This window comes from Pangasianodon hypophthalmus, chromosome 23 (assembly GCF_027358585.1).
Source record: "Pangasianodon hypophthalmus isolate fPanHyp1 chromosome 23, fPanHyp1.pri, whole genome shotgun sequence".
In the NCBI taxonomy this organism is placed as follows: Eukaryota; Metazoa; Chordata; class Actinopteri; order Siluriformes; family Pangasiidae; genus Pangasianodon; species Pangasianodon hypophthalmus.
Genome location: NC_069732.1, coordinates 6960006 through 6986375, shown reverse-complemented (window position 1 = coordinate 6986375; position 26370 = coordinate 6960006). Strand labels below are relative to the sequence as shown.

The following is a 26370-nucleotide window of genomic DNA, read 5'->3' as shown; positions in this document are numbered from 1 at the left end:
AAGACCAGTTAAGAAAATTCACAGCACAAGGCTTACACAAATGGCTAGCAAACTGCAAGGCTTCAAATAGAGTATAAGAGTGAATTTGGTTTATATAGCATGCAAACAGGAAGTGAGTGGATAACCAAAGAAGTGTCCTAAAAGTAAGGTGAGGACGTCCTCTGGTGGTCTGGGGAGGAAAGTAGTGGATGTTTTGATTTACAAAGAATAATTTTGTAAGGGCTCCTTGTGGTGCAACATAACAGCGTTTGCCTTTTTTATTTTTTCACTTTAGTAATTCAGAGCTCTAGTATATTGATAATGATATTTTAGATAAAAATAGTGCTAATGAGCATACATACAGTGGTTTCTCATGGCTTTCAAATCCTTCATTGTAATTATGAATCTTACACTGATTAATGGTGCCACATTTGTTTTGGATTATCTTCCTGACTTCCTGATCACGGTGCAGGACGGGAGCACACTACTGCATATCGCTTCTGAGTGTGGCCACCCAGGGACAGCGCTGACATTCCTAAGGAAAGGAGTACCTTTACACATGCCAAACAAGGTATTACAACTTCATAGATTTGCAAACTTCTGGATTGCATCAGTACTGATGTGTTGTTGTTGTTGTTGTTATAATTGGCAGTCAGGTGCAGTGTGTCTGCATGTGGCCGCAAAGTGCGGTCACACATCCGTAGTGCAGGCTCTAATCCTGAAGGGGGCGCCTGTAGACATCGCCACTAAAGACGGCCTCACGGCACTTCACATCGCTGTGCAGAGCTGCAAGCCTCACGTGGTGCAAATGTTACTGGGCTTTGGTGCACAAGTGCAGCTCAGAGGAGGGAAGGTAATGGGGACTCTGTTACTAAAAAATTAAGCAATAAAGGCAGTCATTAATATTTGTCTTGTTTCTCAGTCTGTTACACATTTACCCTAATGAACCTTAATAAACCTGTGGTTTGTCCCTGCTAGATCATGTAAGCCTCCAGTAATTTCTTGGTTTAATTTACATAAAATGCTTTAATTTTTTGATTTTGTCTAGCATAAACCTGGGGTGGACAAATCAGTAGGCAAGCTTAAAAAATTTAGGGTTTTTAGGGGTCCAAGCATCAAAGGTGCTTGATCAGCAGGTAGTACTACGTCCCTCTACTCAGGCAAGTGATAGGCCCGATCGTCCTAATAGTGGCCCTATAGGGCAGGGTTTTATGTTTTGGTCCATCTCATGAACTGGGAGTCCTACAAAATTGTTTTTCTTCTGATTCCTTGGGTTCACCCAAACAAAAAGCCTCAAGAACCATTTAGCCCTGTCCAATTAAAACTAGTCCTAGTCGTAGACGTATCTTCACAACTGTGGTGTCAAACTACTCAGGAGAGTGTGATCTTCAATAATTATCAAAAACATGTTGACATTTGTAAAAAAATATGGCAGCCACATGCCAATCAATTCTAATGATAATAAGCCTTATTTACTCAAACAGCTGTAATTCATGATTGAAAATCCTACAAAAACAGCTGATCTTTATTTGGGGTTAATCAGAATCACTTCATTCATGGCAGGTGTATGATAATTATTTTTGAGCATGAGTTTAAATGTGATTGCTTAATTCTGAGCACATTATGGAAGGGTGTGCTACCAGGTTAATGTACGTTTTTCTTTCTTTCTTTCTTTCTTTCTTTCTTTCTTTCTGGCTATTTATTATTATGTTATGTTAGCTGCCACCTTTTAGACTACTCAGTTTGGTTTCAGAACAAACAAAACATGGTACTGGACAGCATATTGGACTTTTACTTGGGCTAGCTAATGAATTTATGATTTGTCCACCTCTGTTAATATGATAACGAGGGTCAAAATAGTGATTAAAATGTGTCATTATGGCATTAAAAGTTTTTTTTGTACCAAAAAATTTTTCTGATGTTTTCCAAATACATTTTAATGCGTAGGATTAACTTGATTACCTAATTCAGTTAACCTGAACTTTAAAAAAAGTACATTACAGTAATGGTGGTATTTGAGTTATGAACATTCATAAATAGTAGTCTGAGTATAAACTCATAATTAAGGTGTTTCTCTGCTGTCTGTGCAGGCCCTGGAGACACCTCTGCATATAGCAGCCAGGGTGAAGGAGGGTGAGAAGGTGGCAGAGATGCTGCTAAAGAGTGGAGCAGAGGTCAACACAGAGGACAAGGTCAGACAAGCACGACACATGATTTTTATTCTATGGTACTGTATAGTCCATTACAGACCACATTTCCTGTACAGCTCTTGACACACCAGAGACACTTCATCAGAATTCATTAAAAGGTGTGCTCTGAGCTGGATCTGAAAAATCATGTTGGTTGGCTTGGAGGTTTCTGAAGAATGGCTCTGTCACCTCTGGCCTTCTGTAAGCTGTGTATGTACTGTATCTGTCTTGTATGTCCACTATGTTTTTTTTTTTTTTTCTGGTTAGAATGGTGAGACCGCAATGCATGTTGCAGCACGTCATGGAAGTCTGCAGATTATGAAGGCTTTAGTAGAAGAGGGTGCTGATCTGACCTGGATATCCAAGGTATGCAACTATGCTGCACATTGTAAAGTTTAATATGTAATCACAGCAGCTACATGACCTTTAACAGTTTGTAGTTTATAGATTGAGAGGCCCTGAATGTTGATCATAAAATGCACTAGACAAAGTCTGCAGGCTCAGGCAAAAGTACAGAAACATAATTTAAAGATGAAGTACTTCTTAGTGGGGCTGTATCGTCTAAAAGAGAGGTGATATTCCCCTAGGATTGGTACTCGGACCTTTTCTGCTACAAAAATACACAGTACTGTGCAAAAGTCTTAGGCCCCCATTTTTAATGCAAACGTGAAAATTCGTCTTAGATGTATATTTGATGTCTTCTTCATTGTTGCATCAGTAAAAAGAGCAATTTTTTAGATATACAAAATGCATTTTTCCCCAAAAAAAAAAAAAAATTACAGACAAACATTTGTATATGAGTAAAGTAATAATCTAATATATTACTTCGAATTGTAAAATGAGATGTGGTCAAATATAATGTTTGGAGGGAAAATCCATGTTGATTAAAATGGGTGCAGTGCTCACATGGCACTGGACACTGTGGTTGAAATTACTTATTCCATTATATTTTGGAAAATGGAACCAAATTGGCAGGTACAGATAAAAGTAACTGGTTGGGATGAGATGGTAGGATTGGCCAAGAGTGTCTGCAGATGCAAGTGGGAGTGGGATTTATGTAAAAAAAAAAAAAAAAAATGTCTCCCACACCTCTAGCTCAGTATGTGTATGTCACCAGCAGAAGGCTTTTAGCATGTTCTGTATCTGTGTTTGCATATTTATTCAGACAAAAGAGACCCCGCTCCATGTGGCAGCACGTCACTGCCATGCTCACATGGTGGAGGCGATCTTAAACTATTTGACCAGTAAGAGGAGCCGAGAAGAGGCAAAGCTCTGTGTCCGTCAAGAGAACCAGGTCATAACCAGAATGTGAAAATGAGTATATGTGTCCCTCCTAAAGAATATTAACGGATTTATCCTGCAACAGCATTGCTGCATGTTACAGTTGCACATGTTGTATCCTTACAGAAAGGAGAGACCACCCTGCACCTGGCAGCTGAGATACAGAAGGACATTGTGCACAAAGATGATGAGGATGTCCTCATCATCAGGACTCTGATGGAGTATAATGCTGACATCACAGCAGCTACCAGACAGGTGAGTGACAAACGCCAGACTTTCACACACAATAGACCTGGTTATAGGCTGAATTGTAAATCATTTTTCATTATATTAAATGCCTAGTCAGCATTTGTCTTCATTGCTTTGTAAAAAGTCAATATGACTGTGTTCTTAGAGCTCTTACACATAAAAATACTACATAAATAACACTGGATTTTACACTAACTTGTTATAATTGGCAGATAATTCTGATCATTTCAAGCAACTATTTCTAGAAAGGAGAAAAAAATATTTGCCAACAGAATAAGATAATTACTAGAATTAGTAGAAATGTCCATAAATAGGCTTAATAATCTCAACTGTTTTATAATAATCTCATAATAAAAATATTAAATCTATTTGCATATATTTGGGAAATGTATAATTTTTTTAATAAATATAAACTATACATATAAAATTGTTGAAATGGTGTCCCACAAGGTTCTGTTTTTGGTCCCTATATAACCAGCCCCTTGGACATGTAATTCACAAAAATAATGTTGGCTTTCACTTGTAGGCTGATGATACACAATTATCCTTATCATTTTGTCCAGATGCAGCAACACAGCTTTGCAGAATTTTAGAAACTGGGGACTGTGTAAAAGACATAATAGCTTGGATGAGTAGAAATGTCCTTCTCCCAGATTCTGCTAAAACAAGAAATACTGTTGTTGGATACTAGGTCCAGCAATGAATAAAGTATATAAGGCAGTTAAGAAGTATAAGAATTTTCTCATTTGTCCACTTCAGAAGAAGGTTAACATAAAAAGACACACTTATTGAGTGACGTTCAAAAGTCGAATTTGGGGAAACTTGCTTAGATTCAATCCAGCAGGTTTTTCTGGTGAATTTTTTTGTTCAGTGTGTGTTGGGGTGTTTGTGCTCTCTTGTAGATGGGAGAAACTCCAATCCATTACTGTGCCAGAGTTGGCAATGTTGCAGTGCTGCAGGAGATGGTCAATAACGTGCCCAGCAACTGCTTACAGACAGCCATCAACAAGCAGGACAAGGTACTCACACTCCAGCAACACAGTCAGCTATCGGACCAACAGGAGCTAAGGTTTCTGGGTTATATGTAATTACGTGCTGTATTTTTGTAATGGACATGTGCTGGAGCCAATTCTTTGCCTTTTGTCATTGGGAGTAATACTCCTTTCTTCTATCCAACACTGTTTCTATCTCACCACTTCAAATGCCAAATGTCTGACTATCTTTTCCATGTCATGCTTGCGTGTTTGTGTGAATGACAGACTGGCAGGTCTCCGTTGATGTTGGCAGCTGAGCGAGGACACATGGCGGTAGTGAAGCTGCTGCTGCAGAGCAATGCCAGAGTGGACGTGTTTGATGAGGTGGGATGAATAAAGTGACTCCCAACTTTCTACCACCACCATGACTGTGGGTTTCTGTATAATTGCCAGTACTGAATATGTGTGGCAGCATGGGAAAATGTCACTTTGGCTGAATTCTGGCAAAGAGCCAGAAGGGTTTTTTTTTTTTTTTCTTTTTTTTTTTTGCAAAAACAGGGTTTTACTTCCTATAACCTACATACTTTGACACCAGCTGTTGAAATGTCTGCAATGCTCCTGCACTGCAGTGGAGACAGAATGGAACTATTTAATTCAATTTTCTCCATTTTCACTCTTGGGGACTAACCTAACTTTAAAATGCTAGATATTTACTTATGAGCCTGTAGTTTTTAGAACTACATATTGTAGAACATGTCAAAATTTCATCATGTGACGGGTTTTTCCAGGCTGCCGCACACGTTTGCCTACGTGATTTGACAGCTCACTCACAAAAAAGGGTTTCTCAGGGGTTCTTTGCCTGTTTGAGTTCTAGGTTGCTAAAGGCTTTCTTCTTGATTCTACATAAGACCAGGGTGTCAGATAAAACCTTTTTCATGGAATTAGATTTTTTTCAAAGAAATCTTTTTCAAGATCTTTTTTTACTATCAAGAAATTTGATATAGATTTTTCATACAGACACAAACATATTTTTGGAATTGGTGTTTTGCTAACGTTTTACCAACAAGGTGATTGGCTTTTTTACTGACCATTACACACTGCCCTATTCATCTTTCTGGCAGTGATCTGCTTTACTCACAATATCTCTCTCTGATTATGATCCTTTACTCATACTATCTCTGATTATGATCACAAAAGTAAGACCTATAGTCTGATTTCATTTCTGAGTTGATGTTACCAGTGACAGATTGTGTGATATGCCGCATACAGGAAGGAAAGTCCGCTCTCCACCTGGCTGCTGAGCAGGGCCGCGAGGACATTGCTGACATCCTTCTCTCCTATAAAGCCTTTGTGAATGCTAAAACCAAATTGGGCCTGACTCCACTGCACCTGAGTGCCCAGACTGGCTCATCTCATCTCGTTCAACTACTGATAAAGACTCACCAGGCCTGCACTGACGCCCTCTCTTTGGTCAGAGCTCACTTATTTGCTCAGCTCTACATGCTCCATCAATCCTGAGAGATGTAAATATGAAGGTGCCGTTGCACCTTCCAGAGGCTTGCAAAATTATTCTCCCACTTCATATTCGTACATGGCCAACCTGTTATTAATTTATTGCTTGCTCTTCAGATGTTTGGATGTTCGTACATTTGTTAGATTAAATGCTTATTTAATGATCCACTTGCTTTTCCAGAGCAGACAGACTCCTCTGCACTTGGCTGCCATCAGCGGCCAATTAGACGTCTGCAACAATTTGTTAAACCTTGGAGCCGACATCACTGCCACAGATATCGTTAGTATATACTCAGTATGATCTGTCTGTCAGTCTGATTCAGTCTACTGGAATATTTCAAAACAAGTATGTGGGTATATACAGTGAATTATTATTCTGAAATTTTTGTTCTTGTTATTTAATATACTTCCAGTGCATATAAATACTTAAGATTTACATATATAATGTCTTTTTTATTTGTAAATTATGAACAAAAAGGAATATATTCATAAGCATAAAAAAGATGTTTAAAAATTAAACTGATAGGAAAAAAGTAGTTCATACGCTATATTAAAAATATCTATGTAAAGATAAAAAATAATTCAAGTTCTAGCTATAAATGCTGCAAATGTTCTAGAATGTTCTTATGCAAATTTCACCTGGTGTCATTAAAAAAACATCGCCATTTGTTGGGAAGATTTCATGAACAAGTAGCAATCAGGGTAAAGGTTAAAGAGCTTTCTAAAGTTTTCAGGGACAGTATTATTAAACAACACTCAAATGGAGAACGCTACAGAGCCATAGCAATGTCAGCAGCACAGGAACGATTAGTTGTGGTTCCATGAACTTTCCACCTGCATATTATCAATTAACCAAATATCCCTGTCGGTACAACTGGTTAATTGATAATATGCAGGTGGAAAGTTCATGAAACCACAACTAATGATTTACGCGTAAATACGTTCATATCCAGCTTGATAACTGAGGTCCAGTGATAGGAATATGATTCTTGATGTTGTGGGGACAGTTTTGAGCATGTGGGGACATTTGAGTGGACAGCTTTTATTTAAAAAAACTTAAAAAAGCTGAGAAGTTTCCTTTCTGTTACTGAGGTTAGGGTTAGATTTAGGTTTAGCATGGAATTTATCAGCTGCAATAATAACTATTACTATAACTATAACTATAACTATTTCAGTGTAAGTTCCTCACAAGGATAGTGAGACAAATCTGTGTGTGTGTGTGTGTGTGTGTTCTCTCAGCATGGACAAACCCCTGTTCACCTGGCTGCAGAGAATGACCACTCTGATATAGTGAAGTTCTTTTTGAAGCACAGGGCTGAATTAGCCACACTGGCCAACATTGAGGGAGCCACTTGCATCAACATCGCCGCAGCTAAGGGCAGTGTGGCCGTCATCCGAGAACTGCTCAAGTTCAGCCGCGGAGGTCTCACCATACTGCACAACAAGGTCAATAGGCCAAGGGTCAATGGTTATTTTAACAAAAACAACAGGTATTCCAGATTTTGTGAAGATTGAACCACAGAGAGATTATATATTGATTATTATTTTTTTTTTTACGTCTTCTTATTCTATCCCAATTCACCCATACTCAGTGTAAACTTCTGTTGCACTTTCTCCTTTATCTCCTTTTCTCCTTATGGTCTTGATGTTAACTGTTCTGGTTTCTTCTGTTGTCATTCAGTTAATTACGCAGATCTGTCTCTTATTACTCCCTATTTTTCCAGTGGATTTGAACACCCTCAGTTTTCCTGTGTCTTGGCTGGACATATATACAGTATATACTAATCCATATATGTCCTATTTGTGTCATCCTTCTTCCCTAGGTTCTAGTGAAGGAGTTGTGAACTGGCAGACAGCGGATATAACTAAGCACTCAAAAATACTGTATCACAACCAATAAACTTATGAAAAAGCTGCCTGCATTTCATTGGTTCCAGTTTTTAATCACAAACCATCGCGGCTTCTGTAGCAGATCCTCTGTTGTGGCCTGTTGAGGCCAGTCACATGCATTTATGTAAATTACTTACGTGAAGATATTTATTTAGCATTTTTAGAAGGAGTTGTTAGTATCAGTTCTTTGTAACAGTCAGAAAGTCTTCAGGACAGAGGGCTTTATGGTTTCTCGGTAACTTGACAAGCTGCATTTTTGTCCTGTTAACTTCTAGAGATGCTGGTGAGGGACTGTTTATAGCTCCCATAACATAACGGCCATAAACCGCAATAAACAGATACAGAGTATGTGCTGGTTTTCAAAATTACATCACCCCACCCTGTAGTTGATTATATGCCAAAGTGTTTTATTCTTTATGAAATACATCTAACAACTAATTATTAGTTCCCTAAAGATCTATTAATATTCATATATTCATCTTAAAGTAACACAGTTAATTTTCTGCTTTGAAATTCACTAGAAAACGTGTGTAGTTACACGACTGAGGAATGTAATTTTTGGACCCATTCGTGGGTCCTGGAGCTTTTTTATTCTAAAACTAGGTGTGTGTCTCCACAGGCTAATGGCTCATGTCCTCTGCACTTGGCTGCTGCAGGGGGTCACACTGAGGTCGTTAAGGTTCTGTTGGATGCGGGGGCTTCAGCTATAGAAGAGGACTTAGTGAGACCACTAAATCTCAATACCTCAACACAATATATTAACACAATCCAGATGTCCAAACAGCACTTCAGCACAATGCAAACATGCACATAACACATCTAAATAAATGATACAGTGGCTTATACAGTGCCACGGCTCTTATAAACCCTCAATATATTGGTGTGTAACTGCAGGAGGGAATGACCGCTGTCCATCTGGCTGCCCGGAATGGACACATACACATCCTGGAGGTCTTGAATGCAAGTGTCTCTCTGGAGATCAGGAGCTCCAAGGTGCCTTCCAAAAAACTGAGTGTGTGTGTATGTGTGTGTGTCTGTGGAGAGGAGTGGACATGTTTATGGAGTAGAACTGCGGCTTCTGGAAAAGATGTTTCATTTTGATACATCAAACACCCATTGGAAACTGGAACTATAAACACAGTAGGTATCGAAGGGAGAGGAAAGTACATACTTTGTACTGTGTGTGTGTGTGTGTGTGTGTGTGTTTGCATGTGCATGCATGTGTGTAGACAGGACTAACAGCCCTACACGTGGCTGCCTGTTTTGGACAAGTGGAAGTTGTGAGGGAGATTCTGACCAAAGTGCCAGCCACAACCTGCAGTGAGCCACCCAGCAGAGACGCCACAAGGAAACACCAGTTGCTTGCTGAGGTGTCACCAGTCTGTACACACCCCACACCCCCCCCCACACACACACGGGCTTGTTTAAAAATTCTCCATAGCCACCAAGATCTGTTTTTAACACAAATAATCAGAACAAATTCGACACAGCTTCCACAAACAGGCTATGGCAAACAAAGGGAAAGTGTAAGTGCAAACTGTATCTATGATGTACAAGACCATTTCTGTTTTCTGATATATTGCAAAGATTGTGAGCAGGAAAAAGGGGATTAAGTAAATATCTAAAAGATATCACACAATCTATAATATCCTGTATTATCTATCAAACTTGGCTAGCTAGATAACAGCATGGGTATTATGGGTTTGTGGGTATGTAAAGCTCTCACCAACACCAAAAACAGAACAGCAGACTAACGTCTGTGTTACAGTAATCTTTTTAGAAACCACAGACACTAAATAATTGGTTGACTCTTGGTTTTAGTGCGTACTACCTGTGTCCTGCATACCTAGAGTTAGCGTTATATAGTTGCCTGTTGTTTATATTAAATCAGAATCAGGTTTTAATGGCCAAGTATGTTTACACATACAAGGAATTTCGGATTATGTATCAAAATACATTTTTATGCACAGTATTTTTTCCTGGGTAATAAATGGCTGTCAGTACATGGAAAGAAAAGTGTCCATATTCAGACTTGTTTTTTTCCTTTATGTATGTGTGTGTAGTCTGGGTACACACCTCTGCACTTTGCAGCACAGTCAGGACATGAGAATGTGGTGCGCTTGTTGCTGAACTCACCTGGAGTCCTAGCTGACGCTGAGACAAACCCAGAGGTAAAACTGTTTGCACACTGCCAGAGGGTTGTGGAGGAAGAGAGCAAAATATATATTAGAGGAGACCTTATATCCGACCTTATGTACATTTTTTTTTTTTTTTTAACGAGAATAAAAAGTGAACTGTAAATGAGTAAAAGATTTTTAAAAGCAGCAAAATAGGAAAAAGTGTTCTTAATATGATACAGAGCTTTATTTTCTTTTATTGTATTTTATTGTCCTTTTATTTTATTGTGGTTTTTATTATTGTTTATTTTATTTCTATATTAATATGTATTTATTTTTGCTGTGAACTGTTTGAAACAACAGAGAAGAAAGAGTGCAGGGATTTTAAATGATATTTATGCAAAATAATTACATAAAATAAAATGAAAAGCCTTAAGATGCCAAAATGGCACGTCTTTGAATCATTCATTGATACATTATTAATAAAAATAAAATCTAGAAAAATGTAGTAACACTTCAAGATAGCTTTCTTTAAATAATTATCTCAGGAATAATTGAAACAAAATCTAAAATAATTTATAAATGAAAAGTACATTAAAAACATAAAAATTATAACCATAGTTATTGAATTTCTGTGTAATTTGTGTTGCAGTCTACATGCGCATGATAATCATTAAATGGGAAAAAGCACCTGCTGATTAATTGCATGCAAATGACTTTTTGTATTTTTCATTTTATGTGAAATCATTAACAACCGCTATGAAGTCTACTTTATGAAAACTGACTGTTGTACCCCTATGTATGTGCGTGCCAGTGTTTTACCCCACTGCACCTGGCAGCTCAGAGTGGTCACACAGCTGTGGTCGGGCTGCTGCTCAGTAGATCCAGTTCTCTACTGCACCTGCAGGATCGGCGTGGCTGCACTTGCCTTCACCTGGCATCCGCCCAGGGGCACGTGGCAACAGTGAAGGTCCTGCTGTGCCATGGTGCCGACATTAACCACACAGACAAGGTGAAACAGTACCATATGTGAATATGAGCACATGAACCTCTTTATCACGCTGTTACACTCTTTTACTCTGTGTGAACTTTGTGTATATTTTTAATCTGCGTGTGCTGTTAATATCAAAATGATTCATGATGGTTAACGATTTTAAGAATTTTCGCGTAGACACATGAAGAGCAAGGGGTTAGTTTGGTGGTTTAGTTTGATGTTTGTGATTCATACTGTAAAGATCTGAAGAATAATCAAGAATTTTGATCTGTTATTACCATTGATGAAGTGTATGCACAGTAGGGAACAAAAGTCTAGGTTCATATTTTTTTATTTAATCAAAAACCTATGCGCATATTACCCTTTAAATTCTAATCTCACTAGCTGGTGTCACTGGTGTCAGATTTTGGGTGATTTCAAATGGTTTTGTAAACTAGATTTTTTTTTTTTGCCTCCAAACTATAGGAGTAAACTTTTGTAGCCTTTTTGATAGCTGATGAAATTAGTATTGGAGATCATGCAGTTAGGTTTGGTGACAAAACAGCGTGTATATCTCACCTGTTCCATTGTCCAGATGGGTTGGACTGCTCTGCATTATGCATCTAAAGCTGGTTGGCTGGAGATGGTGCATTTCCTGGTAGAGAGTGGTGCATTTGTGCAGGCTGAGTGTCACATCGGACACACGCCGCTGCAGTATGCCGCCGAGGAGACCCACCTGACCACTGTCAGCTTCCTGCTCCGGCGACCAGACAACAACACACTAAATCTGCTGGAGGACAGGAAGGTAGACCTTACTTTACACACTTTCTTTAGTCTCCATAGTCTTTATTTTGAGAGTATTCTGTGCCATTGACAATTCAATTACTGAGATTCCGTCTGAGCTTCAGAGGCTTAAAAGCAGACTTTTATGCAGACCTTAATTTCTTCCTTGCTTGTACTTGACTGTAATAGAGTATTTTTTCTCTGGAGACGCTGGAGGGCAGTATTTCACAGTACATAGCTTATACATACATTCAGCCAGGTATTAGTTTCTTCCCCTGTTAACATTACATAGAGCAGTATAACACAGTATACGCATGTTTAAATCTCTGAGTATTTAATATTTACTTAAAAGCAATTTGGCGTAGGTTATGGACAAATTCAGAACAGTATCATGTTATGTAATCTTCATATAGAATTAAATAGACATGCTCCTTCAAATTGTCAGAGGTTAAATTACCTTGATTTACTGTGTTTTACATTTTGCTACTGAATATCTGAATGTGGCCCAAAGAAGGCAGTCAATTAGTGATTAGTGTCAAATCTCACCTAGCATGAAGCGAAAATAACCACTGCCAGAAGCAAATGCTTCTTTCACATACCATGTCTTTTATGCACTGTAGGAAGGGGACAAAATTAGTAAATGCTATGGCTTTTACTAATACCATTTCATGTTGTATTGTGTCTACTACCTTGCAGTTTGTTTTTGATCTGATGGCATGCGGGAGACTAAATGCTAACATTGCCCTGGAAGAACTGGTGCTATATTCGGCAGCTCCTCTCCTCACAGCTGTGCGTCTGTCCCGGGCTTTAAGCTTGGCCTCTCTAAAGGAGAAGGTACGCTATGTTGACCTGAGGTCTGCTGCACACCACTGTGAGATCATGGCCTCCGACCTCTTAAATCTGGCCTCCACCGCTGAAGGTCTGGATGCTGGGGTGGTGCTCAGGGCAGTTGACCAACGGGGGGCCAGCATGCTGGACTGTCTGATAGAAGGGAGGCAGAAAAATGTGGTGTCGATTCCAGCAGTGCAGAAGTACCTGACAGATGTGTGGTTTGGCAATCTGCAGTGGGGCTCATGGAAGATCTTGCTGTTGTTCTTCTGTCTGCTGATCTGTCCTCCGCTGTGGCTGGCCCTCTCACTTCCAATCAAACACAGGTACTCCTGACTGGTTGTCCTAAACATATGAATATTTACTGGCAGCTGTAACTGACTCATTTTGAGTAAACTCCTAAGTATTTCCTGGTACCTTTGACAGAAGGCACAGCTACCTCTGTAAGAAAAGCCTTTACAATTAAATTCTAATTTTCTCTCAGATTCAACGCCATTCCTATTATGAAGTTGATGAGTCATCTGGTGTCCCACGTCTTTCTCCTGGCCCTCTTCATCCTCACCATTGTCTACCCACCTATGAGTCCACCCTCTGAGTGTCGGCTAATTCCAGGATGGTGTGAGTGGCTTTTGCTGACCTGGTTGTGTGGTATGCTGGTATCTGAGCTCAGCCGAACAGCTGAGCGTGCAGGTTTGGCCTGGATCAGGGTCCTCCTCTTGGTCTTCTCTGCACTCGCTGTCTTCTGCCACCTGTTGGCTGTTGTCCTCCAGTCGTCGCATGAAGCTATCTCACGCTGCCTGTTTGCCCGCAACTTTCTATTGGCGGTTGCAATGACACTGGGTTTTATTCAGTTCTTGGAGTTCCTAATGTTCCACCACCTGTTTGGGCCATGGGCCATCATTATCACCAAACTGATGAAGGACCTGTGCCGCTTTGCCACCATCCTGCTGCTTTTTCACACAGCTTTCTGTCTGAGCCTTACTGCTGTCTGCCATCCTCTAACTGGACCTCAGAGCAATTATTCAGTGAACAGCAGCAATAAAAATGTCAGTGATCCAAAGACGAACTCAGAGATGATCTCAAAGATCCCTGGTTTGCTGTTTTTTGCTCTCTTTGGCTTAACTGAGCTGGAAGAAATGAGCAAAATTAAATGTTCAGAGCACTCTCCTGATGTGATAAATGGCTTGATTCTCCTAGTCTTTGGAATCTATCTGGTGGTGACAGTGATCGTGCTGCTCAACCTGCTCATTGCCATGATGAGCAACACATACCAGCGCATCCAGGATCAGTCAGACACTGAATGGAAGTTTGGTCGTGCTATACTCATCAGGGACATGAGCTGCAAGTCTGAGACTCCCTCCCCAGTCAATCTGCTTACCCGCCTCTTCTCCTATGTCATGGCCCTCTGCAAACATAGAGGTAGGAGTCATCCTTGCATACACATAAGCTAATCTCATGATTGGACTGCCTTTTTTTTTAAAGTACTGCATCAAAGTTGATCTGTTTAGTTGGTGTAGCATTGGCCCTAGAAATTGCAAAGATGTTAAATAGGGTGCATGTATGTACTACTTTGGGAACTACACAGGGAAGCTGTGCTCAGGGAAGAGGCAGGATCTTATAAGCGAGGAGGAGGAAGCAGAAGGTTTGCCAGAGACCTACTCTCTGAGCACAATAGGTCACACCTCCATCCACCTGTTCAGAGGAAGCCAAAGAACACAGAACCTCCCTGCAGGTGAGTACTCACATTTATATGTTACATTTTCAGATTTAGTGTGCAGCAAATAATGCTGACATCTCAACTTCAAGGTTCACAGTTCATAATGAGCTTGGAGAATAATGATCTCCCTGTGTCCATGTGGGTTTCCTCCAGGTTGTCCAGTTTCTTCTCACCTCCCAAAAATATACCAGTAGGTGAATCGGCTATGCCAAATTGCCCCTAGTTGAGTGTATGATCGTGTGTGATGGACTGGCATCCTATCCAGGGTGTATTCCCACTTTGTGCCTAATGTTCCCACCTTAGCTTTGACCTCTTAACGAAGATGGGTGTTTCAAAAGAAACAGTATTTTCCATGCTACGTTTTTTTCATGAAGAGAGTTCATGAGCCACAATATACTCTTTTCATTGAGAAGACTATATTCTCTTAGTCTTACCAAATACCACAGTATGACACTCCACATCATCACCTGTCTTCACTACACAAATGTATTTGAAACAAAAAATAGGCGTTCTGTTTGGCATGGGGTGCTACTATAAATTAAGATATTTATTTACTGGTCTAACATTACCCTGTGGGTCTACCCCTGTGTAGGTAGCCCCACTGTGATGCCCCAACTGGGAGGACAGGTGCACATAGAGAATGTGACTGACTGGACAGTGGTTGTACAACGTTTTCTAGCCCTGCGTGGTGAAAAGGACAGAGCACGACCAGAGACAGACAGCCCCCTTTATCAGCAATAAACCCACCTTGCTCAGTGTAATCATGATTCATCTTTAACCATAACCACCTTTATTCCTGTTTACATTGAAGTCTTCACGTTTAGGTGTTTTCATTGAACGCAAACTACTGCTACTGCCACACATAGCACTGCTATTGATTCATTCAAATGTTTATAAAAGTATTATATATTATATATTATATATTTGTTTCTTTGTTCTTATCATGATTGTGTAGACACTGACATTTTATTACTGATGTGATTTTTTTTTTTTTTTTTTTTAACAAAAAAAGTTCATTTGCTTTGTTTATGTTATTAGGATTAAGTACACTGGATGAAAAAACTGAATGAAATATATCAACAAATAATATTTTACCAATTTTTGTTTCAATTTGCCTCAATCTATTCTTTGGGATCACTAAATCAAAAAATAAATAGCTTTCTTTGTTATCAGGCTCAAAGCAATTTCAGATTCTTATTCGCATTCTTGCAAATATAATATTTTTGTCTGAGAACTTGTCATATAATGCCTTTTCAAATGCCATTTCAATCTCTTTTGACAATAAACCATAGTATCTTAAAATATGTGTCACACTTTTAAAAAGCAGCCCTGGGGTGTCTGTAACTCTGTCTTCAAACTCTTCCTGTCCTGTTCCTCTGTCATGTCTTTTAACCCCGGTTATGTGAGGTGGAGTGAGACTAAACAGGTGTCTGCAAGTGTCCTAAATCCTGCCTTAAGGTATAAGATTTCCTGCAGTCTCATCCATGCTCTCAGGCCCCTCCACAGGACATGCTTTCTCATGAAGGCTGAATGAAAACACAATGTTCTCAGTTTCTTCAGTGATTAATGGCGCGAATGCTAAAACATTTCATAAGTTACGGGTTCAGGCACTCTGTGGAATATAACTTTGGACAGGGAGGTGAGCGTTGGTGTAAACACTGATTATAAGACTGCATTTTTCACTTTTATGAGAAATAGAGTTTTTTTTACCATAATTTTCTTTTTTAAATTGCAAAAGTAAATACAATATACTTAAGACCATTTTTTTCTTTTGTATATTAAATTATGCAGGTTTAAATGAAGTCATTGTTCTTCAATGTGTTCAGTTTGCATTTTTTATTTTACAACTGTGACTTCAGGCATTCATGTATTTGCTTCTGTTTAGAATATTTTTGACTCATATCATTACCAAAAACTCTCTCTGTCTCTCTCTCTCTCTCTCTGTAGTCAAACTTCCTTCTGCAAACACTCTTGACCAATCCTGCAGTTATTTTTGTTTGCACCCACCAGCAATTTCCCAACAAATTAGTAATTTAACCACCGTGAGACGAATTCTATCATTGCCTGTCTCAGTCTGCATGTAAACCTACAGTGTGTTCAGTCATTATGAGTACCTTGTCATGCCGTATGGTCTCACCAACACCCCGTCTGTGTTGTACTTCTTTGTCATGTCTTCACTGACATATTCAACTGGTTTGTTGCATGATGGCATTATTGACCAGATTCCTAGAACATTAATATCAAGTTAGTTAGTTTATCATTTATCTTATAGGTTACATCCTGACCCTGGCGGATGTACACAAGGAATATCCCACAAGCCAAGCAGTATTGGAATGGACATGCTTCAAGTCTGTCAAAGAGTTTCAGCATTTCCAGGAGTATGTCAGTGTTCACAAAAGACTTAAAAAGCTTGAGCACCATTGCTTGACCTTTTACTGCACTTCTCATGAGTGTCACACAGGTTAATTCTTCAGGTTAATGTAATATCAGTTTAATACAACAGGCAATTCTGATGAGGAGGTGGTCATTTACATTTGATTCACTACCATTCCCATACTGTAGTATTCATAATCATCTCTGCTATTTGACAAGTGGAAGGACAGGTGAAAATCAAGGATTTTACAGATTGCTCCAAGATTCATCTGCTTGCATATTTATATTAACATCAACATTTTTGGCATCTGTGGCACTTGTGGTCAAAGCCAGGAAGGCCCTGTTGTCTTCTTGTTTAAATTTTTCCTAGATGTCTTCTTGAATATCAGTGAGCCTAACCCCTCAGATCCATCACCTGAACTAATCCACTTACCTGCTTAATTTTCACTATCCTCTGGAATAGCAGCAGATAGAGCCAAGAATCTGCAGTTAGTAACCCATGTGACAGGCCTGCTTAGAAAGTCTAGATGAAGATTCTGAACCAGGTGTTCTGCCTTTACTTTCAGAGCTACTATGAAGAACAGCAGAGCAAATGCTGAAAGATTATTTCCTGAAAAGTGGGCTAAGTATGCCCAGAACTCATTCACATCCTTGTTCAGTTTGGAACCCTTCCAGAAGAACCCTTCATTCGTCTCCAGTTTTCACTCTTCTCATGAATCCCCAGCTGGATGTCCCTGCAGTTGACATTTACCAACTTCAGCTCCCACCACAATATTTTACTCACCATATTTCATATTTCCTATCACTGCAATATCCTAAATCACTGGTACCACCTCCTTCAACACTTACAGTTGATTGTCCAGCCTGAACAGTGAAGACTTTTCCTGATTTTTGTAAGAGAAGGAATATGTTGGAATGGGCGGTGTGTATGTGGTCCCTAGGCCAATCCCTGGCCTGTTAAGGTCATATTGGATCCTTGGTTAAAGGCAAGATGTAATTTCTAGCAGCCAGGACCCATGTGTATCCTAGACAGCTGAATCCTGGGATACGTTTTAATTAATTGACACATTCACATAACACTTTATTGTATAGGAATATACATAAAAGCACTTACAGAATCTTATAAGCAGTGTAATATGTAATGGATTACATATAAAATTGAACACTTCCAAGTATGCAAGTATGAACATGACCTCCTTACTACTCTGTAATTAAGACCATGGTGTTACCAATATCTTTATAGTGAAAAGTAGAGGTTTGTACTGAGTGTATCCTATCAGTGTATGTGCACCTGAAGTCCTTTGCTGTTAGCACAAATATGTGTGTGCAGGAAAGTGGATGTTATAAATAATAAAATTTTTTTATAGGGAGCTTAAAAGGCCAGAGCTGAAATATACTGGCCCTCTGGGCTCTATCACTATGACACATGTTTAGAACATGAGGGCCGAAAGGTCCAGTCCAACACGAGTCAACTTAACAGTCATAGCAACAACAGTGGAAGTGGTAGAATTACTGTGTGTTTGACAAATCCTGTCAGTTTTATACAAGGCATTTGTTTACTTTCAGTGGTGTGAACTGAGCCTACAGCACCCAACATATGGGGTGTTGTGGTAAAAAGACCTTAAAGTTTTCACAAGGATGAGCGAAGATGAAGACAAGCAGGATGGCAGACCACCCTGATCCTGTTTGGGCCAATCAGTCTCTTGCTCTCCAAGTTTTTTTGAGCCAGAGTGGTGAAACATGACCTTTCAAAACAACAGCCCAGGGCTTAAGCCCTGTAACGAAACACAGGGAAGAGAGAATTATGTTGGATAATGTCTCTACCTCGGTGTCCTCAACTCTGCATCTGTGAGGTTGAAAGCAGAGATTCATAGAAGCAGCAAGCGTACAATTAATAACACATTTTATGTTACTTTTGACTCTATATTTGCTATGGGTAATGTTGGTATGAATTAATCGTTCCTAATAGAGGTGTGAGAGAGGTCATTTGAGGATTAAGCAGTTAATGCTGTGAATCCTGAAGAGTAAACTCAGATTGGATGGCCTTTTTGAAGACCTCTCTGAAGAATACAAAATGTATATTTCATGCTGCAAGCCATAGCTACCATGGTCTGTTGTCTATACACTGAAACCTTGAATTACTTATTGTTCGAGATTAAATAATATTAAATGTTTAAGAGTGTAAAAACCCATACAAACTTAATAACATCCACAAAACTTGGAACACATGTCATTTATATGTCATTTACTTAGTTCTTGATATTCTGACGATGGTCCCCTGTAAATTAGAATGACCTCTTTACAGAAAGATCTGAGTCAGTACACTGGAAAACTGATATGTAGCAACTGAAAATATTTTGAATCCAGGCACATTTATCTAACATTTCTCACTGTGAGACTATCATAAAACAAATGTAAGATTAGACCAGTTTGAAAGTGTATTATTCTATTGATAGTTGCATTTTTCTGGAAATAAATGCATGAAATAAGCTATGCTATCTGCCAGTAGCATACATCTAAAACTATTTTTTGCAGTGTGTTTTACTTTGTAGTGTTACAGTATAAATTAAACATTTTGGAGGTCATTTTTAGAATATGATATCCTCTTCATCTGCCACATTTTTCAAACCAGTTGTACTGTTATCAACTCGTTTCTATTTACAGTCAAGATAAGATCAGTGTTTTCAGCCATTATCAACCATTATGTTATGGTCAGGTTCACTACACTGAGTATGTCAGTATATTATATACTTATGTAGGAGTGCTTCAAAAGTTTCAAATGTTCTTTAAGTGAAAATATGTGCTTTTGATATCAACAGCACTCATTTTATTTCTGTCTAACGATATGCATGGAATAAAGCATGATGGGGGTGCTGTTACAGGAAAATAATCAACGATGTGTTGGCCATTACTGCCCATTGCCACTCAGAAGTTGATTACCTTCCAATGACAACATGTCAGTTTGACAACAATTACCATTTTTTTTCAAGATAATAATGAACAACATGTGTAACTTTATATAGGTATAAAACTTTTATAGCTACAAACAAGTTCTCCTGTTATCACTTCTGTTATAAAGTCTTTCATCTTCTTACCAGCCTCTTGTTATAAGAGAAAATAAGAGAGGAAAAAAAATGCAGCTTGTCATGTTAATATGAAGCCAGAAAGCATAAAGTTCTCTGTCGTGACAACCCCCTGCAGCAGAAACTTACTGACTGTACCAAAGCTCGACTGGAGACCTCTTCCATATATGTTCAATAAACCTTTCCTAATAAAACATTTATTTATTATTAGGTTTAGATTATTTGTAGTGTCCACCATACAAGTCCCTGTGTAAGCTGTTGCTATAGAAACAATAACATATTACAGTGAATACATTAATATTACCTGTGATTTAAATTACAGTTGCCACTACTGTCAGAGCTGCTGTTACTGAACATTAATCCATAACTTCTGACAAATCAGAATCAAGCATTTGATGCTGAGCTGTACAGTAAGTTTGAGATATAGATATTATAAATATAACAAATGTTTAAATCCTGTGAAGCCACATATAATGTAGTTACATTTATATGTGACATTTTTTCTTCTTGCCTTTGTAACATATCTGCCAATGTTCAAGCTCATGTTCATTTTTGGTCCTGTTCCAGAGATTAAACTTGCACATCATTTATAATTTGGATTAAATGGACTTAGCACAAGGTTGAAAGTTGTCGTTTCTTCAACAGAGTTTGATCAATCTTGTTTATATAAAATTTCTGTGTTATACCCCTAAAAGGCATTATTATATGCTTTATTGTGCGAAGAAGTCTGATCCCCTGATAAACAGGCTGTGATGTCAGAGCAGGAGTAAATTTGGGAAACTTTCTTCACAGTCAGAGCTCAGGGGAAAGGAAGATTTAGAGAGAAAGAGAGAGTGGGAGGAAAGAAACAGAGAGAGCAAGACCCCAAACTCTGCACACATTCAGACCTGGTGAAAGACTCGACAAGTGCTTAGATTGTTGGATCAGACCAAAATCTTGTAGATGACCAGCACTGAAAGACCAACAATGAAAAAACTAGAGCCCTGATTTACGAATGACGTGGCTTAAATTGTTAAAAGAAGGTTTTTAAGAGAAAGTGGGAGGTTGTCAGTTCGGGACTGGTCTGGATTTTAACCGCATTAAATCCTGAACTCTTCTCCAGCACATGGTCTGTGTGCAAGGTGTTCAGTGAATACTGGATACAATGACTTTTAATAAGAAACCCTCAGTGACTGCCCAGCTTGGTTAAAAAAAAAGAAAGAAACCTCATCGGAGACGCACTGGACCAAGATCCAAAAGGTAAGACTGTTCAAGACAACTTCATCATTTCACATTTACTGCATGTACTGCATATCAACTTAATGTTCTTCTCTGAGGTCCATGTGAGAGAGAGAGCTATGGAAGAATATAGTAGAAAATATAAAGGAATGTTACAAAACTAAATAAATACACACTGTACAACCAAGGCTAATTTTAAACATGCTCTCTCCAAAGAACAATAAATTCAAGATGGATGAATTCTCTAATGTACTGTTTTAAGATTGACATTTCAGTCAGATGTGAATGCAACTAATTAAAGCATGAAGTCTCCAGCAAAAAAAAAGTAGAGTCAAAGCCCTTTTCATTTTCAATATGGTTGCAAACTTTAACTTAATTAAGCAAGTATGTTGATGTTTTAAAATCTTCTGGGTAAATTTCCAAATGTTTATTTAGTTTTTATTCATTCTTACCTGATCATCTATTTCTTACCAAACTCATTTTGCTGTTGATCTTTCCTCAAATGCATGGTTCTGCATAACACTGTGCTGTTTTATATGCCAGCATGTTTAATGTAGTAAATCTTCTTTTCATCCACAGAATCATAATGTAAGCTACTGTCAAGGAAACCAGGGCTAAGATAAAGACCCTTGTCAAGAATAAACATTCCCTAAGTACAGCTACAACTTTGTTTATTGCCTCAGAACCCTTATGATTGAGAGATTATGATTGAGAGTTTTAAAAATAACTTTAAAGGAAGAAAGTCATTTTTATCTAAAGCACAAAAATGGTGATACTATACTTCCCTGATGAAGGTGCCACAGTAACATCACACAGGACAAACTCAAAAACAAAGCAATCACACATTTTGTCTTCATATCTCATTTTTACAGTCATGGAGACCCTCCTCAGAGAGTTTTTCAACATCACTCCTGATCCTCCGGTCAACATCTCTCACCGCCACTGGGGGGTGCCTTACTTGAAGAGATTAGCGCATCTGGACGAGGCCCTCTACGAGGACTTCTATGGTCTATGGATCACCCTCATGGTGGTCAACAGCATCATGTTTTTGGTGGGGCTCGTGCTAAACAGCTTGGCTCTCTACGTTTTCTGTGTGGGAACAAGGTCTCGCACTGCACCTCTCATCTACACCATTAACTTAGCCGTAGCTGACCTCCTGGTGGCGCTGTCTCTCCCAGCGAGGATTGCTCTGTATTACAGTGGGGGAGGCTGTGTGGCCTGTTCATATGTGCATACCTTTAGCTATTTTGTTAACATGTACTGCAGCATCTTGTTCCTCACCAGCATCTGCGTAGACCGTTACATGGCAGTGGTTTGGGCTGCGGGCACAGCAGACCGCTGCAGAAGCCCTGGTGTGGCTAAAGGAGTTAGTGCAGGGGTGTGGCTCTTTGCTGTGGTGGTCACCTACTCATTCCAGACCACAGCTTTGGAATTTGCTGAATCGTCTTGCTGCCACCTGCCTGTGCTGTTCGCTGTTACTGTGCTGGAGTTTGTGATCCCCCTGCTGGTCATCGTGACTTTTACAGCACGAGTTGCCTGTGCTCTGGCCAACGACCGTCTCATGGCACAGAGCCGGGGTCGAAGGGCGAGAGCTGTGCGTCTGTTACTTGCTGTGCTTATTGTCTTCGTCGTCTGCTTCACGCCCTTCCATGTGCGTGAGGCCCTTGTGTACTTCCGCCTAGGAGGAGGCAGAGAACAGCATGTGGTTGCCTATCACACCACTGTGACCCTCAGTAGCCTAAACAGCTGCCTAGACCCTGTGGTCTACTGCTTTGTACCCGATAACTTCCGCTCCGCCCTGCGCCGCGCTTACAGGAGGAGAGAGCCTCAGCATTCCAGTGCAGCGGAGGTGACCGGCCCTCGCCAAAGCTCCAAAGGGTCCAGCACCGCCATGGCTGTTGTTTACAGCGTAGCCACTCTCACACTCAGTCCCTGTACCCTGCCTCCTACAGAGCTGCCTGCATGACAGAGAAAAAAGAAAAGAAGAGGAAGAGCAGGAGGAACAGGTCAAAAAATCTCTTGATATACACTAAAACTGTGTCAGAAGTCGAAACTTGGATTATTTCTTGCTCTTTACTGGACAGGAACTAAGGATCAAAACCCACTTTGCCTTTTCCTGCCCAAGCAGGAAAGATTTATCATTACACAGGACTGTAGCCCCCCACGGCTGTGTGTATAATTCAAGCCAAAGTAATGGTTGTACATACAGGCCAGTTCTTTGCTTAAAAAAAAAAAAAGTGTCCAATTCTGCTGGACGACAAGACCGTCAAAGAATACTTCATGTCCCTGATTGACTGAGTGACTTGTCCCTGATGTTGTGCGTACATCTGTCCAACATTGGTCCACCTCAACATGCAACTTGTTTGCAACATTAACACAGTGTCCTTTTTTTTACTCATTGTTAATGCATGTTCTTAAGATTTTGTGTCCTTCTTGCTTAGTCAAGTCAGAATATTTATTCACTTGTGTACTATCTGGCTAAACAATCCCTGGAAAACAGCGTGCTTTGCCCAATTTATTATGGGAGAAAGGACCTGAATGGTTACAGTATGGAAATAAAAATACATTGCCCAAAGATCACTACAAGGAGGTAGTATACAAAGGTGCTAACATCATGGTTTAGCTATAGCATTTCCGATTTTTGATATCTTTCTACACCGATTTGGGAGCCATTTCAGTGATGGGGAAAAGGATGCAGGCTGTGAAAGACACATTTACTTCTGGTACCTCAGTGAATATTAACCTGTGAATTTCTCAACTGTGGTCTCTAGTCAGTAAAAGTGCAGAGTAGGATGTGCTGTTTGTTATTTATCCTGTTAGTACAGAGCTATCTCGTCCACCAACATACGCTAGGGGTTTTGTGGTAAAATTCTGTTTTTTCTCTCTGCCTGCTAGGATTTTCTTGTTAGCAATATCTTATGTAGAGGAAACACCTGATCAAAAAATGATCACTAGTGCTATAAAGTGTTCACCCTACTGTAAGGATATCTTTGCAGTAGCCATCTGTGGCTGAGATAGCATAGTTAGCCCCGTTGTTTGGGTGGGAAGGATAGCTTTTCTCACCTGTTGATCAGAGCAAAGCTAGACATCTGTGGGCATCAGTAAACCCATGTATACAGTCAGTTGCCTTGTCACATTAAATCTAAAAGATGTGCTGAGTTCGTGTATCTTGAAGGAAATATAAAATATGTTAGCCTTCACTTTCCCCTACAATGCAAAATTAGCCTTTAGCAAGTGAAAAGATATTGAACTTAGGGAAGTGTATGTAATATTTCCTGTTATGAACTTATAGAACAAATTTTTGATTATTCCATATTTCTAGATATTTGTACTAATTTCAAGGATGAAATTATCTTATTGGCAGATAATTTTGCAAATTTAAAGGAATTATTTTAAGCAAACTGATCTGATCTACTTACTCAAGCCAACATTATTTGTTTTGAAGTAAACCCAAGCTTCAGTGTGCTCAGTCAAGATATTTTCTCTTGCTAAGATATCTTTTTTTTTTTTGCATGATACATTTGACCTTACAATAACCCTTAAGTGTCTAAACTCAGCTATATTTGTCCTGGAATAGTTTGCTGTTTGGATTTTTAAGTCAAATATGTTCAGCTAAACTCATCTTGTTTCTATTAGAAGATGTTCTTCACATCTCTTACTGAATGTTTAAGGCAAAGACACACTTAGACCTACTGTATACCTTACACGGAATTCATTTCCTAATCGCTTCTTTTCTGCGTCACTTGATTTAATGGACCAAGCAGTGTTTATGTCTGTAAGGAGTGAAGACGGAAAAATCAAACCTCTCAACATTCTCCATCAGGTGGCTTTTAGATGAAGCCATTTCCTGACCTAGCCTCTCACAGGCCTGGCAGTAAAACACTTAAATCCCCAATGTTATTTGTTTTAAATTATTGTCCCATTACAGCTAATAGAAAACAGCCTGCCACCCACAGAACTGTTTGGATTCTCTTTAGCTTATTCTGGAGATTCAATAGAAAAGCCATTAAACTTTGCTCTAACTTTAATGGAGTTCTTAGAGCATGAGAGTTTCAACCTCACACATTAGACCTCACAGCGATAATTCAATCAAATAATGCTGACTTTGACTTTCATTTTCTCTGTATTTGAGATTGCAGAATTTCTCAGTACTGAGATAATTTATCAAACATATAAACAAAACAATTTTCCATATGCAATAAGTATTTAGCTTTGCAGAACAGGGCACATTTGCTATCAATGAAATGTAATACTTGTTACAGCTTTGGCTTTTAATTCTTTCTCCACAAGAGGGCAGTGCAAGATAACCTCTGGGACAAACCAGCCCAGGACATTAAATGAGGACTTAAGGGACAAAACATAGTCAGTATTAAAAGTTGCATGGTCTATAATGCTGTAAAAAGATGCAGTATTTCCTGCCAGATTAAACAATACATTGGATACCACTTCCCAAACAAACAGATCAGTAAATACATATTATTTACTTGAAACGCATTGCATTTTGAAAAATTTGAACAAAATGTGATGACTGTTTTTAATGAATAAATGTTTTATGCTGATTTTTTTCATACTGATTCTTCAGTAACCAGACACACACGCACACACACACACACACACACATGCCCACAAGTCTGGATTAAGTCTGCGTCCCCTGGATGAAACCCATATGGACACATTAATACTACAACATATGAAACGCCGGATCTCCAAACTCCAGAACTCCAAATCCTGGAGCTGTAAAAATGCATTTTTGTTAACATATAAACAGTAATAAAAAAGGAAATTGTATGATTTAAACTTATAACGACTTTGAATACAAAATACTAAAACTACTGAATACTAAAACTACTCTTACAGACACGCACATATGAGTAACAAATTATATGAAAACAGGGTGGCTGTGTCATGCTGTGGGGGACATAACTTTTTGTTGGCATGGCTTTAGGTCCACTTGTCTTCTTAGAGTGAAGCATCAATGCAAATCAATACAAAGTTCTTCTGACTGATTACCGTTATCCTACAATGAAACACTTCTATCCTAATGGGAATGGTCTCTTCCAGAATGACTCTGCCCCCATCCACAGGACACAGGTCACTAAATGTTTTGATGAGGATGAAATTGATGTAAATCATATGCTATGGCCTTCGCAGTCAAGAGATCTCAACTCTGTTGAACACCTAAGGGAGATCTTGGACTGATGTGT

General features: G+C 39.1%; 2 protein-coding genes across 2 annotated transcripts in view; both read left to right on the top strand.

Annotated features, from left to right (window-relative positions):
- trpn1 (transient receptor potential cation channel, subfamily N, member 1) overlaps positions 1-15794 on the top strand; it is a 41957-nt gene extending 26163 nt beyond the window's left edge. The window contains exons 9-29 of the mRNA XM_026930082.3: positions 452-550; positions 632-832; positions 2070-2171; positions 2436-2534; positions 3334-3462; positions 3576-3704; positions 4601-4717; positions 4958-5056; positions 5942-6142; positions 6366-6464; positions 7424-7630; positions 8694-8795; positions 8969-9067; positions 9304-9444; positions 10138-10245; positions 11006-11203; positions 11760-11969; positions 12644-13101; positions 13260-14194; positions 14361-14507; positions 15085-15794. Coding sequence (XP_026785883.3) covers positions 452-550; positions 632-832; positions 2070-2171; positions 2436-2534; positions 3334-3462; positions 3576-3704; positions 4601-4717; positions 4958-5056; positions 5942-6142; positions 6366-6464; positions 7424-7630; positions 8694-8795; positions 8969-9067; positions 9304-9444; positions 10138-10245; positions 11006-11203; positions 11760-11969; positions 12644-13101; positions 13260-14194; positions 14361-14507; positions 15085-15233 — 4029 coding nt within the window. The 3' untranslated portion in view covers positions 15234-15794. The remainder of the gene's footprint in view (positions 1-451; positions 551-631; positions 833-2069; positions 2172-2435; positions 2535-3333; positions 3463-3575; positions 3705-4600; positions 4718-4957; positions 5057-5941; positions 6143-6365; positions 6465-7423; positions 7631-8693; positions 8796-8968; positions 9068-9303; positions 9445-10137; positions 10246-11005; positions 11204-11759; positions 11970-12643; positions 13102-13259; positions 14195-14360; positions 14508-15084) is intronic.
- A 4479-nt stretch (positions 15795-20273) lies between these two features.
- LOC113536251 (G-protein coupled receptor 20) lies at positions 20274-25857 on the top strand. Its single transcript, XM_026930089.3, has 2 exons — positions 20274-21187; positions 22039-25857. The coding sequence occupies exon 2, from the start codon at positions 22041-22043 to the stop codon at positions 23130-23132; it is 1092 nt and encodes a 363-aa protein (XP_026785890.1). The 5' UTR covers positions 20274-21187; positions 22039-22040; the 3' UTR covers positions 23133-25857.
- The last annotated feature ends 513 nt before the right edge of the window (positions 25858-26370 follow it).

Coding starts and splice junctions, on each gene's coding strand:
- LOC113536251 (XM_026930089.3), top strand. CDS start 22,041: ATGGAGACCCTCCTCAGAGAGTTTTTCAACATCACTCCTGATCCTCCG.